Source organism: Parasteatoda tepidariorum, chromosome X1 (genome assembly GCF_043381705.1).
Source record: "Parasteatoda tepidariorum isolate YZ-2023 chromosome X1, CAS_Ptep_4.0, whole genome shotgun sequence".
Taxonomy (NCBI): Eukaryota; Metazoa; Arthropoda; class Arachnida; order Araneae; family Theridiidae; genus Parasteatoda; species Parasteatoda tepidariorum.
In genome coordinates this window covers 8171592-8188862 of record NC_092214.1, presented here as the reverse complement: position 1 = coordinate 8188862, position 17271 = coordinate 8171592, and the positions used below count along the sequence as shown (strand labels likewise).

Here is a 17271-nt window from a genome sequence, read left to right as displayed (position 1 = left end):
TTATGGGCCTGGTGGACCATATGTGTTTTTATCTTTTGATAATCATCCGCTTTTATGTTGCATTGAGTGTTTTCTTGATTGAATCTTAGTGTGTTAGCTAGTAGTGCTTCTTTTAGAGTAACTCTTGAAAATACATAATTTTTCCCATTTGAGACCCCAAAAATGGATTTTCGTTCCACAATGAGTCGGCACAATGAAAAAATTACGAAATCAAATACAAAAACTTACTTCTTATTAAGAAAAAGGTAGCACACTTTTTTAGATGATTTTATTTTCTAGTCAATTAAAATTTTTGAGCATCTAATAATAAAAAATAAAAAAATACAAAACCAGACTCAAAAACATACTACGGAAGAAAGCAAAAAGTACGTTTCTTTTGATGATATTTTTTCTAGACGGATTTATTTATTTATTTATTTATTTTATTTTTTATTTATTTCATTTTTTATTTATTTCATCATTACTGTTTATTTCCCTTTTATTTAATTCGTTTTTTATATTTTTTACCACGCAATAAAATATTAAAAATTGTATATTTTAACAAAATAATTTAGTCGGCAAAATTAAAAAGATTTTCTAAATCAGACACAAAACACAAATCCTTTAAAGAAGCAGAAAGTACATTTCTTTGAATGATTCTTCTATTTTATCGGATATGAATTTTTGATCGTCAAATAAGGCATTAAAATTTGCATATTTTAACGGAATAACAGAGACAGTGGGTGCGTGCAATTCAATGATTTTTCAGATGATCCAATGAACAGATGATTCTACTATCTACTAGGATTAATAGTTTCGACCCTCAAATGGATTATTAAAATTTACATAGCTTTGAATTATGATTCAGTCCACAAAATAATCTTGAAAACATAATCCCTCAATTTATTTTACATATTCATTTTCCGATTGTTGCCCCCTCTCTGAAACTCATTTCATAAAACCAAAAAAAAAACTTTCCTACAACTTACAATACTTAAACACGTATATCTAAAGAAAATTTCATGCATAGAAATAGTTATTTAAAACTAATACCTATCTTTTTATAATTTAATTAAAAAATGATTTTAAAAAATCCAGAAGACAAGGGAACTCCTGGATCAAGTATTGGGAGGAATTTGACTTCGCGAAGCACTTTTTGATAGTATTTTTTGTATGGGCATTTGCGTTACATGGAGAGGAAATCCACGAAAGCCTCGAAGGGACTCTAACCCATGATCCATTCACCATTTTTGATATTTTTCATCTGCACTAAGCAGTCGCCTGTCTGCACTAAATTCTTCGAAAATTATTTTAATCCAAAATCAAGCAGTTTATATAAAAGTCTTCAATTCAAAAATTTAGAAAAACATTGTTGAAACTGGTAGGATATTGATTAATTTTAAGATGCTTAAAAAGTGATTTAGTCAGGCTAACCGTGGGAGGTTTCCGTGGTTTTCCTCTCTAAGTAACACAAATGCGGATTAGTTCCATCAAAAAGTCCTCCACGAAGACTTAATTTCTCCCAATACTTGATCCAGGAGTTCCCTTGTCTTCTGGATTGGGTTCAAAATCACAAGGCTACGGAGTTGAACATTAGTAGTCGTAAACCCAAAAAATTGGGTCTGCTGTTCTACGACGGCTATAATATGGTAATCATAGACGTATGGTACCTTACCTTATAAATTTCTATGGTTCCTATAAGTTACCATAGATTACCATGGGTGTGTCGTTGGCAAATTTTTTTGAATTACCCCCCCCCCAACTCAAGAATTTGAGTGCTAATAACTCGAATTTCTCACAGTAGAATGATTATTTTGAGATAGTACATTTTTGTGTTTGTTTTTTAAACTTAAATTATCTTCCGCATTAATTAATTAGCATATTTAAAATATCTCTTTCAAAACATTAACATTTGAACTCAGAGCGTGAAATATGATGATTAAATCAAAGTTACTAAAAGGATTCGTTTTTATTTTAATTTTATTCGTATTAAGTTTTTAACGTGTGATTTTTTAGTAGTGTTTCAACTTAACAAATATTCAATTAACAAAATATTAGTAAAATCATAGATTAGGTTACAAGACTACCCCAGCTTTAATTAGATAAAATCAGCTTTAATTATATAGATTTTAGATTTTAAGTAAAGAATTTGAAAAAAAGAAAAACATAGATTAATATCCAGATCTTTTCTTTTGATTTTTACCATGATATTAAAAAAAAAAAATCAAGTTTAGAAGCTTGAAATTAGAGCTTAAGAACACCATTGCTTGACGAATCGCTACATTGCACTTTTTAAAATGTCATCTTACAGAAATAAATATTGTACTAGAAATTTACATTTTCGTAGCATTAACACTGTTTTTCGAAACTCAGTAGCTACAAAAAATAAAAAAGCCATAATTTAAATGCCCTACAATTGAAGCACTTTATATATGAAGCACTTTATATTTATATACATTATATTAAAACATTATTATAAATCTTGCCGTGAAGAATTATCTGGGCCTTAGAGCGGACTTATCCAACTTTTTTAAAAAACGCCAATTTGGCAGCATTTTCCCACCTAGATAAAAATTATCAAAATCACTGCCTTATTCTCAGTTTTTTCACATTTGTTAAGCCCAGGTGATGCAACATTGGAGTAAGTTTTTAAATATTAATAAAAAATTAGACCTCAAACGCTTTTCATTTTCGCAAAACTGTGGCTTTTCTCTATATGGACGTTTTGCGCCATTTTTTACAAACAGCGCTGGCTTTAGATAGGCTAAACTTGACCTAACAGTCATAAATAACAGTAACAAACTCACAACAGTAATAAAAATAGCATGTTATTCATAAAAAAGCATCATTTCATATTACGAGGGAGCCTTCGAAAAATAGCCTTATCGTATGAACTATCACGTGACAATGCGATTCCTAATTAAAGTAAAGATCCAATTTCCATCTTTTCAAAAAATCGTTTCAATTAAAAACTATTTCTGTATTTAATTACACAGGCACAGGTCTCTATGTTTAAAACCTTATTAAATAGAAGTTGAGTCAGTAACCATAAATCAGTAAATTGATTTTGTTTCTGGTATACTTTAGACTTTTTTCCAGCAAATTTCATAGTTTAATTTTGGCAAGTTAAAGAACTTGACAGTTAAAGAAGACAGTTAAAGAACTTGAAAGCTGTGCAAAATTTTATTCCCTGCTACTTTAAGGTAAATTATAAGGTCATGCCAAATGTAAAATACGCGAAAAAAAAGGCAAGAAAAAAACAACAAAAAAAAAAAATTAGAAGCATAAACAAATGGACCACTCTGAGAACTAATGATCGTATTTTCTATTACTTTTATCATTGAACTAGTGATCGTATTTTCACGTTCTAGTACTCAATCTTAATGGCTCAAGAGTGTGACCTCAAATAAACTACTTAATTAGTGCAGACGATATTTTAAGTTTCAAAATCAGACATAAAAACGTACTTTCTGTGAATAAATATGAAATTTTTTCGACGGATTTGGATGTCAGACCCCCAAAATATAGGTGGAAGCAGCAATCTGTGAAATGAGGTCCCAATAGTATGGTCAGGAGAGCGCTCTAAAGTTTAAACTCCTCAATGTTAATTTTACTTTTCGCGTATTTCACTATATCTCAAGAACTTTTTAGGCAAATTGAAAAAAATTTACGCAAAGTCATAATTTTTTTTTCTATAAATAATTTCATGCAATAGATAACTTTCACTAAATATTTATTATTTTTTATTATTTTATTTAAGAATGGTCGAAAAAGTTTTGAAGTAGAAGAATTATAAGAATGAATGTCAAATTTAATTTTTCTTTGCATCATTTTAAAGAATGTAATTTTTCACGGCAAAATACAAAATTTGAGCTAAATCGATCGAATAGTTTTTGAGAAATCGAATTTTAAGTATCTGACTTTTTTGAAATTCAATTTCTCAAAAACTACCAGACCGATTTTGTTCAAATTTTGTATTTTGCCACGCAAAATTATTTTCTTCAATATGATGCAAAAAATTTTATACCTTATAACAAAAATTTTTCGAGACCATTCTAAAATAACATTATGAAAAATAATAAATATTTACCTTAAGTTATTTTTTGCATGGAATTATCTTCAGATAAACAAATTTTATAATTTTGTGTAAATATTTTTCAATTCACTTAAAAAGTAAAATCACTTCAAAGCAAATCACGCAAAAATAAAATTAACATTAAGGGATCGAAACTTTGAAGCGCTCTCCTGACCATACAATTGGAACCATATTTCACAGATTACGGCTACCCCCTATATTTTGAGGATCAGAAATCCGAATCCATCAAAACAATTGTATGTTTATTCATCGAAAGTACGTTTCTGTGTCAGATTTCGTAACTTAAAATATCGTCTGCACTTATTAGTTAACATTTTTGAGATCACCCCTTCGAGCCATTAACATTGAGTTCTAGAACGTGGAGATTCGATCATTAGATCAAAAGTTATTCAGGGTGAACCGATTTTTTTTTTCGCACTGCACACCACTCATGTGTTGATTTTTTTTGGTACTCATTAGTATTCATTCACAGAAATATAAACCTGCGTGGTTTTATTTTGGCACAAACAGATTTTGTAGGTCAAAGTCTAAGATAGTAGCTCTATCTCGAAGTTTTTTTTTTAATGATCTTTGACCTTCAATGAGCAAACTTATTTTGTTTAACAGAAATAAAAAGTTTATGTCGTAATTGTTAGAAAATTTCTTTAGTATTTTTGTCGAAAAATTTTCTGACGAATGGAAAAGGTATTCATTATGGATATAAAGCAAAAGCTTCTTATATAAGCACAAAATCGAAAACGATACTTATTTAAATATCAGTCATCGATAGAGAATTTTTTTTTATCTTAAGTGCCTATTATCATAAGTAAATAAAACGGTTTTAAGACATTTGCCAGCATGGCATACTGCGTTCCTTTTTTATGAATTTTAGATTTTACATTTTAAGGAAAGCAAATTTTAATATGCTCCTGATTTTAAAAGTGCATCTATGTATTCAATGTATGATAATTGTTTATTTGTTTCAAATAAGCTTGTTAAATTTTTATGTAAAAAAATTAATTATTTATTTTATATATGCTTATTGTTTATTTGTTTTTACTATAATTTATTTTATCTGAATATTTGGAATCGCATTTTAGGAGCGTAAACTATAAATATGTATGATGTATGCACAACTATAAATTATTTATGTGCTAAATATAATGTTTCTCACTTATTTGACCTAAATTAATACAAAATAATGGAAAAAAATAGTTAAAATATGCAAAATAAAAATTTTATATCAAAGGGGTAAAGAATATTGAAAGAAAGGGTAAGGAAAGGTTAATGCACTTTCTTTTGCACTATACGCCAATAGCCATCCAAGTATTAAAAAATAAATAAATAAAATAAAATTAAAAAATAAAGACAAGAGAATATTATCAAATTGTTTACTTTTTAAAAAAATCAAAAATGCATATATATATTTTTTTTAATTTTCAGCCAAATGATTCAAATGATTTTTTTTTATCTAACTTTATAGTTAGGAATGAAATTTGAAAGTAAAAACAATGAAACTTAAAAAAAAATCCTGCATAATTGCTGAAATATATAGCCAACCTGCTTATTATGACAATTTAAAGAAGTTACAAATTTTAAAACATACATTAGAAGTAAATTCGTATTTAAATATGACACTGTATAATATTAAAAAAACTGAACGAAAATATATGAAACATTAATTTATTAACAATAAAATTTTCACACTCGAATTCTACATTTTAAAAAAGAAACTCTAAGCATTACCTCGAAAAAAAATCTACTCACTTTGATTGGATGATGCGGAACAAGAAATTGCGTCATCCATTGATGAAGAGTGTCATTGGTCGTTAAGAGAGAAACACAATCAAATACCATGTGGATCAACATGTTTTCATTTTTTTAAAATTCCGGGGAGAAAGCAAGCATATAAAGGATATTATTCTGATACGGGTATCATTTTTGATTGGAAGTTAAATTGACGTATCAAAATTATTTAGCATGATTGCAAAAGTTAGGTTACACATTCAGATTAAATAACGCACATGATATTAAATTTTTAAAAATATTTTTTATAAAGAATTTATAAGTTATGGAACTGAACCATTATTTTCCTTTCTCAGTTTTAGTAATTTTAAAAAATTTTATTCATGTGACTAGTGATTTGATTGTTTATTAGTCTTGAGAGTTTAAGAAAATAATGGAGCCTCGTTTAAAATAATTTATATCTGTAAATAGTATAAAATTTGAATAAACGTATTATTTCATTTTACTATTTAACTTATTTACTTATTTTAAAAGAGATATCCACCTATTCTTAAAGGATTATTTAAGAGAATTTAGTGTTTCTGTTTCTATTAGTTTATTAAATTAATAGTGATGAATCAGTTTTTTTTAATATTTATTTAAATTACTTATTTATACAATAAGCAAAAACAAAAAACAAAAAAAAAATCAAAAGCCATCAACCCGAATATTTTGATGTTAATGATTCGATTTTCCCAAACTGAGTGCCAATCTCAATGGTTCTTAGAGGTGATTTCATTGTTGATTGGTTAGTACTAACTACTAATTAAGTCAACGGAATCAGACACAAAGAAGTATTTTCTTCGAATAAATATACCCTTACTTAGACGAATTTTATTTCATTTTATAACCACCGTTGAATAGTCGACCCAATTCTGATTTTACGACTATCAATGTCCACTCCGCAGTCTTGTAATTTTGAACCCAACCGAAAAGATATGGGAACTCCTGGATCAAGCATTGGGACAAACTAGGTTTTGTGGTGGACTGTTTAATGGAACTAACCCGCATTTGAGTTACATGGTGAGGAAAACCATGAAAATCTCTCACTTTTATGCCAACGGCATGACTAGAGGATTCTAACCCTTGATCCGTCTGCCACTGAGGAAATTTTATGTTAGCATCGTGGTGAGTGCGAGCCAGGAGCAGAATTCGTATTAACCAGCCATCGATGGGGTTTGAACCTGTTTCACCTCATCAAGAGGCGAATGCTCTATCTCCTGAGCTACAGCAGCATTCCTCGGCTGATTTAGGTTTTTTGATTATCAATATATGGGGATAGATGTTATCTCGAAAATATGGTCATATTTAGGCAGGAAGTGTTTGCCTTATCTCAGGGACTTTTTAACGAACCAAAAATATTCACTATATTGAATTTGAAAATTAAGTTTTTTTTTTAAATGTATAATGAAAATATAAAAATATTTTTGTGATATCATAATTCAGGATTAAAATAATGTAAATAAACTTTTCTTTGAAAGATAATTCAAATTATTATATGATTAGACAGAAGAATTGTTTAGTATAAAATATTCTTGTGAAGAATCTGCTACTTTAAATTCATTATGCATGACTGAAAAAATTTTGCAAATGTTTATTTTAAGGATTAGTCGACCGGCCTGTGTAGAGGGCAGGGAACTGTGCTTGCATCAGAAAGGTTCTGGGTTCAAATCCCGGGCAAGGCATGATGTTCTTTCCTTCACTGTACTATCTGTCCTTACTGTGGGAGCAATATTGGCCCACTAATATGGTGCCCCTGAAAGAGAGGTCAACAAAATCACCCTGTAAGTGCCTGAATTGACAGATGTTAACACAGGCGGTCATTGAAAAAGAAGATTTTAAGGATTATAATAAATACTTATTAAAATACTGAGTAGAGTAATTAGCTTTTATTATAAGATTTTCAGTACAATTAAATTTTTCTTTAATGAAACTGCTGCTTAGAGTGTTCGGCTCTTTTAATGTGATGATAATAAAGTGAATTCAAAATCTAAGCTATCGCTTACTAAGAACAGTTTTTTCTTTAGTTTTTAATGGGGAAAACATAATTCTTAAATGGCATACAAAGTGTATAAATATAAAAGCATACTATGAAAAATTTATAATATTTAAAAAAAAAACATTTTAGAGGATATTTTCTCATAATAATTGTTTTTTTTCCCTTTTTTTTCTAATGGCCGGTTCTGAACTTTTACGTTCTTCACATGGGGAGATACCGGAAGTGTTCCTCATTTAACGTTACTCAGTGGGCACCTGTGAACCTAAGTCCCGGAGGTGAGCAACATTACCCACGCGACACTGCCACAGATACCCGTTCATAGTGTGGGTCACATTCGCCAATCACGCACAACAGAGGACTACACATAGAGAGAAACATCCATGTCCAGAGCGGGATTCGAGCCCGCAGCCATCAGCTTCGCAGTCAGGCACGCTAACTGCTCGGCCACCTGGCCGGCTCTCATATTAATTCTAACGATATCAATTTTACTGCGAACTTCAGGTACAACATTAGCGCTGAGTACTGTATACAATTGAAAAAAATATAGACAACTTCTACTAAAAATAATAATTTTTATTAAGAGTTTTTTTTGTTTTTGTTTGAATACTGGAGTTTAAAATTAAGATAATTTTCATAGTTCACCACAAACTCCAGAACCAATAGACAGATTTAAATGAAGTTTGTAAAGGTGAAGATCGGTTGCTATAATACAAAACGATAGAGCTAATAATAAAATTGTCATAGTCAATTGATTGGCGATTATCAATGTGATTTTAGAGCTGGCTGATCGACTGCTGATAAAAAAATTTTGTATCAGAAATATTTTAGAAAAATTTTATAAGCATCCATTATTAATAGATTTCAAACAGGCGTATGACAACATAAATCAAGAACAACTTTTTAAATTGTTAGCGGAACTCCCTAGTAAATTAATTTGACAGACCAAGAAGACACTTACAAACACCAATGAAAAAGTCAAGAAACAAGGAGAAGTATCAGAAGAATTTAAAGTTAAATGTGGATTATGAAAAGATAATGTCCTTTTGAACACTACTTTTTGATTTTTACCTCGAAAAAGCTATCAAAGAAATCTATAATAACAGAGGGAGAACTATTATGATCAGGGATCGATCAAGACAAATTCTGGCCCAAGGCCCACCAAATTTTTCGGGCCCCTTACAAGATATTTTAAAATTAAATTACTGAAGAGTAGTTCTAACAATGAAAAAGAATCTATTAAGCTGCATGATTCAAGAGAAACGTTCTAAGAAATTTTGAAAGCAGAGAATTGAAGATTATTTTTCTGAGATAAAGTTTACGTATCTATAAATTAAAGCAAAATATATAACAACAAAACAATGTTATATCAAAATAAAAATGGTTTGGCGGCCACAAACAATTGAAATCAGTGATTTTTGATGAAAGTCACTGATTTTTATTTAATACTGTTTGTTGTAACATTGTTTTTTATTTAATACTTAAACCAATACAAAGCTAGCCCACCTTTCATTAGACTTTTTACTATTTTTTGAGGCTCCTCAGAAATTGTGGGCCATAGGCCCATTCCTATTAGGCCTAGGTAATAATCAGGCCCTGATTATGATTCGTTCTTTATATATCTTTTCTTATCTATATATATATGTTCTTTTTATATTGCTTTTGCAGACGATATAATCTTAAGAACCAGAACTGAAGAAACACTAATTGAAACGCATAATAAACTTGAAAAGGCAGTGAGAGAAATATGACTGGAAATTAACAAAAGACCAAATATAGTTCGTTCACCAGGAGTTGGCACTTGGCTCCACCTCCTTAGGCGCAGAGTTCATTTTAGCGAGAGAATAAGAAGAGAAACATTTCCGCACTTCAGAATGAGGCAACCCTTAAGGCGCGCCAAACGCAAACAGTGAATTCTTTTTCAGTCACTTCGTTTTATCATCTGCTATTATACCATTCGTTCTGCAGCTAATTAAATACATTTTAAATTTAAAAACTGCTGTTTTCCCAGCAAAATGTCTCCAAAATGTCCATTGACTTAAAAGAGAGAAGTATCATCAAATTTATGAAATATTTAATGTTAAACAAGCACACATAAAGATTGCGAAATAAATATTTGTGTCATACGATCGCCAAATCGCAACATTGTTCAGGATTGTTCATATCCTTCTCCCAAAATAAGCGAAATAGTATTATCGGATACCACGTGATGAAGGCGGAGCCAAGTGCCAACTCCTGGTGAATGAACTATACATAGATATGGATGGTGGGGAGGAACTTCATCGGCACTAATGATCCATGATGGACTAGAGTTTTAATGAGTCTGTGAATTTAAATACCTGAGATCCTCTGAGTGTCCCAGGTTTACTCAATAAGATTGAATCTTGGAGATTCTGCTGGTTACGACGAAAATTTTCACTTTCCAGAAAATCGATGACAAGATGAGCTCTAAGTTGCCATAAGCTCCATGAACGCTCGATTTGATATTAGCTTGAAATAAAGAAGAATTTCAAGTTAATATTTACTTGGAAGAACAGAGTTCACTTCTGTCCTGAATTTACTTGGTAGTTCAAAACCAAATTCGGAGAGCTATTAAATCACAGATTTTACTGAGTGGAATAAGTAAACATTATGCATAAATCACGATGTAAGTCCTGTATATCAATTGAAAAATATTAGAAGGTAACTAAACCTATTTGTTTGGTTCGATTATGTAACCCTTCCTGTTTCATACTAAGGCCATCCGCAGCAATTTTGTTTGGTTCGATTTGATAACTCCTATTTCGCACCAAGGTCATCCGCAGAAATTTTGTTTGGTTTGATTCTGTTACCCCTACCGTTTCATACCAAGGTCGTCCGCAGAAATTTTCTTCAAATGCGCAGCTCAGAAAATGTTTTTATAAGCATTTTACATGATTATATTTTTTGCGATTTTAAATAATATTTTTGCCTTTGCGCATTATAATTTTTCACTAACAGTTTCAATAATTTATTTAATATTATTAAGCCAAACGTCTTTGTCTTAATAATCTTACTTTGTATAAACTATTTAAAATTAAACACGTTGAGCACAAAAGTTCCAGCGATTCATTAAAAAAAAATAATTATTAAATAGTTTTTAAAGTGAAATACACAGAACAAACACAAGAGCTCATTATAGCAAATTTAATCGAAATTTTGCACTAGTTTCTGATTTTGCCATGGAATGAATAAACATGGCACATCATTATCAATCTTTAACACAAAAAAATTCGTATTAGTTGCTATAAAAAAAAACTATGAACGTTTAAAAACAAACTATCATTTTTATGTTTTAAAGTTCCAAATACACTCAATAACAGTACATCATTTGTTCCATATCTCTTAACTCTAATAGTTGTTGCTGTTGAACATGCCTGCTCATATGTTAATGGTTATTTTGTTTATATTATTTCAACCTATTTATCTTTATATCAAATTTCATTTAAATTGATCCACAAGTTCTGGAGTTATCACCCAAATATCAAAATTCTCTTCATTTTGATATCAGTGTATAAGAATGACATAAAAATAGCTTTTACTGAAAATAATAATGAGATTATTGTGTTGCCATTATCGGCATTACATATTTCTTAGCTTTTAAATTTCCTTTATATCATAAATTTAATCATTTTTAATCCTTCCTAATCCTTCTTTAAATAAATAAATCAGTCAGTTTATTTATTTATTTATTTGATTTCATAAAGAGTCAATGCAAATATTTATTTTCTCAATTGTCTCAATCTCTTATTATTTTCTCTCGAAGTATTTTTTCAAAAAATCAAAATTAGAGTTTTTTAAAAAATAAATAAGAATATTGATTAGTGCATGAATGAAAAGACAATTCGGTCAAGGCACAGTGAGATTTTAGTCTTTTTAATACTTTTTTGAAAAAAAATATTTTTATATTGTAATATTATATATATTAATTTTATTTTAATTATGAATATTTTTTTTAAAAAATAACTTGTCTAAATTTAATTTCCTTACCTTAAAAATAATTAATCCCAGAAATTTCATTTTTTATTTTATTTTATTATATATATATAATTATTTAACTTATGTAACTAATGGACACACTGCCAAGCCGGCTCTCANTTTTTTTGCAGGTCTGTGAATAGATCAAGGCCTGCCTCTAATAAAATACTTAAAACTGGAAAATAGTAAACATTATCTTGACCAAAAAGAAATTATGATACTCTTGAGTAAAGGCATAAGGCTGAGTAGACTTTCAACTTGATTTCAACTTTTATGACCTAAGCAATTTCCACATTTAGTTATTTATTCAGCGTTTGATTACATATAGTTAGGAATGTGACGTAGTCTTCTCTAAATATGGCTGGACAATTATATTTTATTGCGTTTCTGTTTTTATTAGCGTTATGCAATTAATAAACATATTTTAATTCTAATATGTCGGTAAGAATTATTAACTTATAACTCCTATCAAAAAATAATTTTGTGGTGCTTAGATTCCAGTTTGAAATATTTCTCCCTGATATTTATTACTTTATTAAAGTCTATAAAATTGGCTGGCACCTACTGTTCTACCTAAATCATATTCAAAATGTAATATATGATATTTATTCAATTTTTATAACCGTTGATTAAATTTGTTTGATTTTGATACGTTTAGAAATTTTAAACAAGTGTTTTGATAATTTTTAAATTCTAATACATAATTTTTAAAAAATATTTGTAGAAATCATTCTAACTGTCTGTCGTAACTCAACAAGAAGAGACACAATTGGATTCAACACATACATTATTTAAATATGTAATGAATGTTTATAATAATTCAAAGAAAAAGATAATTATTTTCCCTAGTTAGGATGGTCCTCCTGTGTCATCAATAATATATAAATGTAAGTATTAAAAAATTGTAACTAAAGCTATGTTTATTTTCAAAAATTCCATGACTCTTTTCATTTATGGTAACATAACAAGTAACAGACATTATATTTTAAAAAACAAAAATTCAGGAAGCTAAATAATTACAATAATAATAATTAAAAATTCTATTTGATTTAGACTTAAAACTTTATAACTAAATTATTCTGTTGAATAAATAAATATGTATTTTCATTTAACTAATTTTAGTAACAAATATGACATAGTAAAAATGTTCTTAGAGCTAAAAATCTTCTGCTTTATCAGCCAAATACAGGATATTCTAAATAGCTGCTTATATTTCTTTTCTAAACAGTCTTCACTGGTAAATTAGTGTCACTATTCATAAATTCCAATTGCGCAGTTTAAAAAAAAAAAAATGTAAATAGGTGTATGTTACCAAAGATGAAATTCAACTTCCGAACAATGGTATTTATTTATGCAAAAGCTTATATTTTTACTATTTGTTTTTATAACGTATTTAGGTCGTACTTTAAAGTATTTAGCACAATTAAAAAATATAACCGAGTAGAATTTTTCATTTCTGGAAAGCAATTTCATAAAAACATATTAAGATTTATGTTTCGAACAGCTATATTTTAAGTTCCCTAGTCAGTAAGAGATTATATAATCAGGGCGAGAACGAAACAATGCTGCGATGTTAGATAGAGCCCCAAACTTTATTTTATTTTTATTCTTTTATGTTATTTTATTTATTTTTATTTATTATTTCGCTAATATAAAATATTTAAAAAATATCGACTTTACGCTATAATGAATAGCAGCATTTTTTCAATTCCCCATTGCTTTTTTTATTCTGTAAAAACTGTGGTGAAAAAGAAAATCCCTCTTATGTTGAAAAAAAAAAAAATTCCGGTCAAAAATGTACTAAACCTTCTTAACTATCAAACTACACCGTCGAATAAAACCGGGCTCCGTTTGTGGTGAAAAATTCGCTGCTTAAAATGTGCCTTTTTTACTATTAAATGGCGCTGTAGGATAAAACCGGAATTTTTTTTTGTTTTTCCAGATTCTCTACGAATTTGATGTTGAACAACCCAGAAAAACTGTGAGAAGAAAATTTTTTTTTTTCAAGTTAACAACAGATCGGGTTTTATATACAATTAAAAGAGTATGAATAAATCTAAAACTATTAAAATGGGAAAAGTTCACACCAAGTTCTCGCGCTTTCACACCATACGTTAAATATTTTCGCTTTCGAAAACACCGATGTCAGCGCACTTTAGCTATCATATGTAAATTGTTTACATTTGAATGCCAGTTGACGAGAGTTTGTAGTTGTCTTCAGTGTTGATATACATTCACTGAAACAGAATATTGCTGGTAAAATATATTAGGTAGGTACTTCATTTACGTCGCACTAGAGCTGCACAACGGGCTATTTTATTTTATGGACTATTCGTATCGACTATCCATCGCTGGGATTCGAATCCGGTTCACCTCATTGGGAGGCGAACGCTCTATCCCTTGAGCCACCACAGCTAAAAATGAGCTATTGATGAAGGTCTGGAAACATTCCTGAGAATGATCCGAAGATACAATTTTAATCTTCAGTAGATGGGATGGCTCCCTCGCTTTGGTAGCCCGATGACCTGTTCTTGAAGTTGAGCAAGTGAAGTCGCAGACTAAACAAAGTTGTCACCCACTCGCTTAATTTCCGCAACCAGTGATGTTGACTTCAGTGCTTTACTGAGAATTGTGTCTGTACGATCAGTCCACTGCAAGACCAGTTAAATATGCATGTATGTTTTTAGTTGTGAAATAAAAATATTTATAGTTCAGTTTTTTAGTCACTGTAAACTCTATTAAATAATTTTACAGAGTATAACTTCCATCCGCTTCGATTTTGTTAAGCCTAGTTCACATTCATTTTAATATTCTCTCTATACTACACATAAATTTGATTAATGAGCTAATTTTATTTCAAGAATTAGTGTATTTTCCATCCTAAATAAATAGTTCATATTTTATATTGACTCGTAAAAATAACTTTACTGACTCTTATGTGTATCTTATTTTACTGTAATTATAAATATTTGTGTTACTGAATACCTAAAATGGTGGCAGTTACTTCACATCGAATAGTTTGAAGAACATTCTTGTTGTTTCGCTATGCCCGGAACTGAATTATTTGCACCACTTCGGTGTAAATAATTACCACTATTTTTGGTGTTAAGATACATTAAAATTTTTTACAGTGTAGCATTATTATCTGATAACAGTGCACATAAGTTAAATCTATTTTTAGAAAACTAAACCGGGTGAATATCTAAACATCAAAAGGTTTTTTTCCTATGGAACTATCTTTTTATAAAAAGGCGATTCCACAATCTACAATAAAAAAAATTTAATGTATCTCTACGTCAAAATTAGTGGCAACTACTTTACATTAAAATGGTGTAGTGAAATGCTCGCTATTCATAATTCTTGGATCTAATGTTTCACTACACTAACGTCCTTTTTCAGTACTTGGTTTAAAGTAGCCGCCATTTTTGCTATTCAAAGACACTAAAATTTATTATTCAGTGAGATAAGATACACACACATAAGAATCAGTAAAGTGACACTATCATATAAAGTAAGAATCATGAATTTAGAAAGCATGTATACACTAATTCCTAAAACAAAATCAGTTTGAAATCAAACATCTGCGTAGCACAGAGAGAATCTGACGAATTAGAATTAGGCTTAACAGAATGGAAGTGGATAGATATGATACATTATGAAATCAAATAATATAGTTCTCATAGATTTAAAAATTAAAATATAACTATCCTTATTACACAACTAAAAACATATTTAACTGTGAATTTTTGCTTTGGTTGATGAATATCAATTGTTGAAAATGCAAACAAACTCGCCAGCTCATTCCAGATTGCAAACAAACTAATATTCAACTTTATTTGGCCTTTATTGATATTTAAAGCCCAAAGGGAACCAACATTGGTATTTTCGGAAGTAAAATAAATTCTCGTATAGTGTAAAAGCGTGAGAGTTTGGTGTCAGATTGTTAAATATTAAATATTTAGATCTAAATTACTCCCTCTAAATTGTATATAAACGTTGGTTTTGGTGTTTCCCCGGAATAAATGTTCCTTCCCACAATGTTTTGGGTTGTTTACCATCATATTCAGATAGATATCACATCACAGTTCTTACAGCGTACGAATGTCAGATTTGCAGGCTTTAAAAGCATATACATTTAGTTAAAAAAATTTGAGCAGCTCTAACAATTTTTGTGACCCGGAATAAAGTATTCCCACAATATTTTGGGTTGTTTAACATCATATTCAGAGAGATATTGCAACGCAATTCTTACAGTGTACGGATGTGAGATTTGCAGGCTTCAAAAGCATATACATAGTTAAAAAAATTTGAGTAGTTCGATCGATTCTCGTAAAAATAAATCTTGATGTCATTTTCATTTAATCCAATTTATAGAATTTTTTATTAATTTAATTTTTAAAAAAAAAATTTAAAACCTGGCTGTTACGGACGTAGCATATTGTATGAGATCCATAGTACCCAGTTTTAAATTTTTAGAAATTATAAAACTTACAAAAGTTTATATAAATTGGCATACGAGTAAATTGACATCAAAATTTATTTTAACAAAAATTATTAGAACGCTGGATTTTCTTTAACAAGGTTATATGCTTTTAAACTCCATAAATATAAAATTACTAGGTGGAATTGTGCAATAGTAAATAGAAACGAATTTATAATTAAATAAGATTTTCCTATATAAACCTTTATCTGTCTTTAGTTGTATGACAGTTCGGATAAAGAAAGTTACCGGAGCCACGATGGCTCAGGGGATGGAGCGCTCGTCATCCAGTGAGGTGAATCGGGTTCGAATCCCAGCGATGGCTGGTCGACACGAATCCGCATCCGGCTTGCACGACCATAGTGCTGACGTGAAATATCCTTAGTGGTAGACAGATCATGGGTTAGAGTCTCTTTGCTGCCAGGCTAACCTTGGAAGGTTCTCGTGGTCTTCCACTACATGTTACGCAAATGGTGTTTAGTTCCATCAAAAAGTACTCCTCGAAGGCAAAATTTCTCCCAATACTTGATCCAAGAGTTCCCTTGTCTCCTGGATTGGGCTCAAAATTACAAGGCTACGGAGTTGAATATTAGTTGTCGTAAACCTAAAAATTTGGTCGTCTGTTCAACGACGGTTATAAAACAGAAATATAAAATATGAAAGTTACCGGTGTTTATTTTTGGATTAAGTTAATATCTGACATTTTATTATAAATTTTTTTTTGCGCATGTAAATTAAATGAGTGCAAATTAAATTCTTTATTTAAAGTTGAACGCTAACAAATTATGCTTTGCAACTCTTATTTAAAAATAAATTTAACAATATTGAATGGGAATATGCAATTCCTTACTATCAAAGTAACTTTTCAATTTTTGAAAAAAATGAAGCCTTGTTTCTGTTATTAAAATAATAATTATTTATCAAGGATTTCCATTTTTTAGTGCGCACGAGGTTTCCACA

The 17271-nt window shown here is 29.6% G+C and overlaps 1 protein-coding gene across 3 annotated transcripts in view; it reads right to left on the bottom strand.

Moving 5' to 3' along the window:
• LOC107448378 (steroidogenic acute regulatory protein, mitochondrial) overlaps positions 1-17271 on the bottom strand; it is a 46260-nt gene that overhangs the window by 16648 nt on the left and 12341 nt on the right. The window contains exon 1 of one of the 3 annotated variants that reach the window (XM_016063546.4): positions 5822-5980. The exons of 1 other annotated variant lie outside the window; for it this stretch is intronic. In XM_016063546.4, coding sequence (XP_015919032.2) covers positions 5822-5923 — 102 coding nt within the window. In that variant the 5' untranslated portion in view covers positions 5924-5980. Of the gene's footprint in view, positions 1-5821; positions 5981-17271 lie in introns of those variants that run through there. One more of the 3 variants, XM_016063547.4, reaches the window with a different exon arrangement.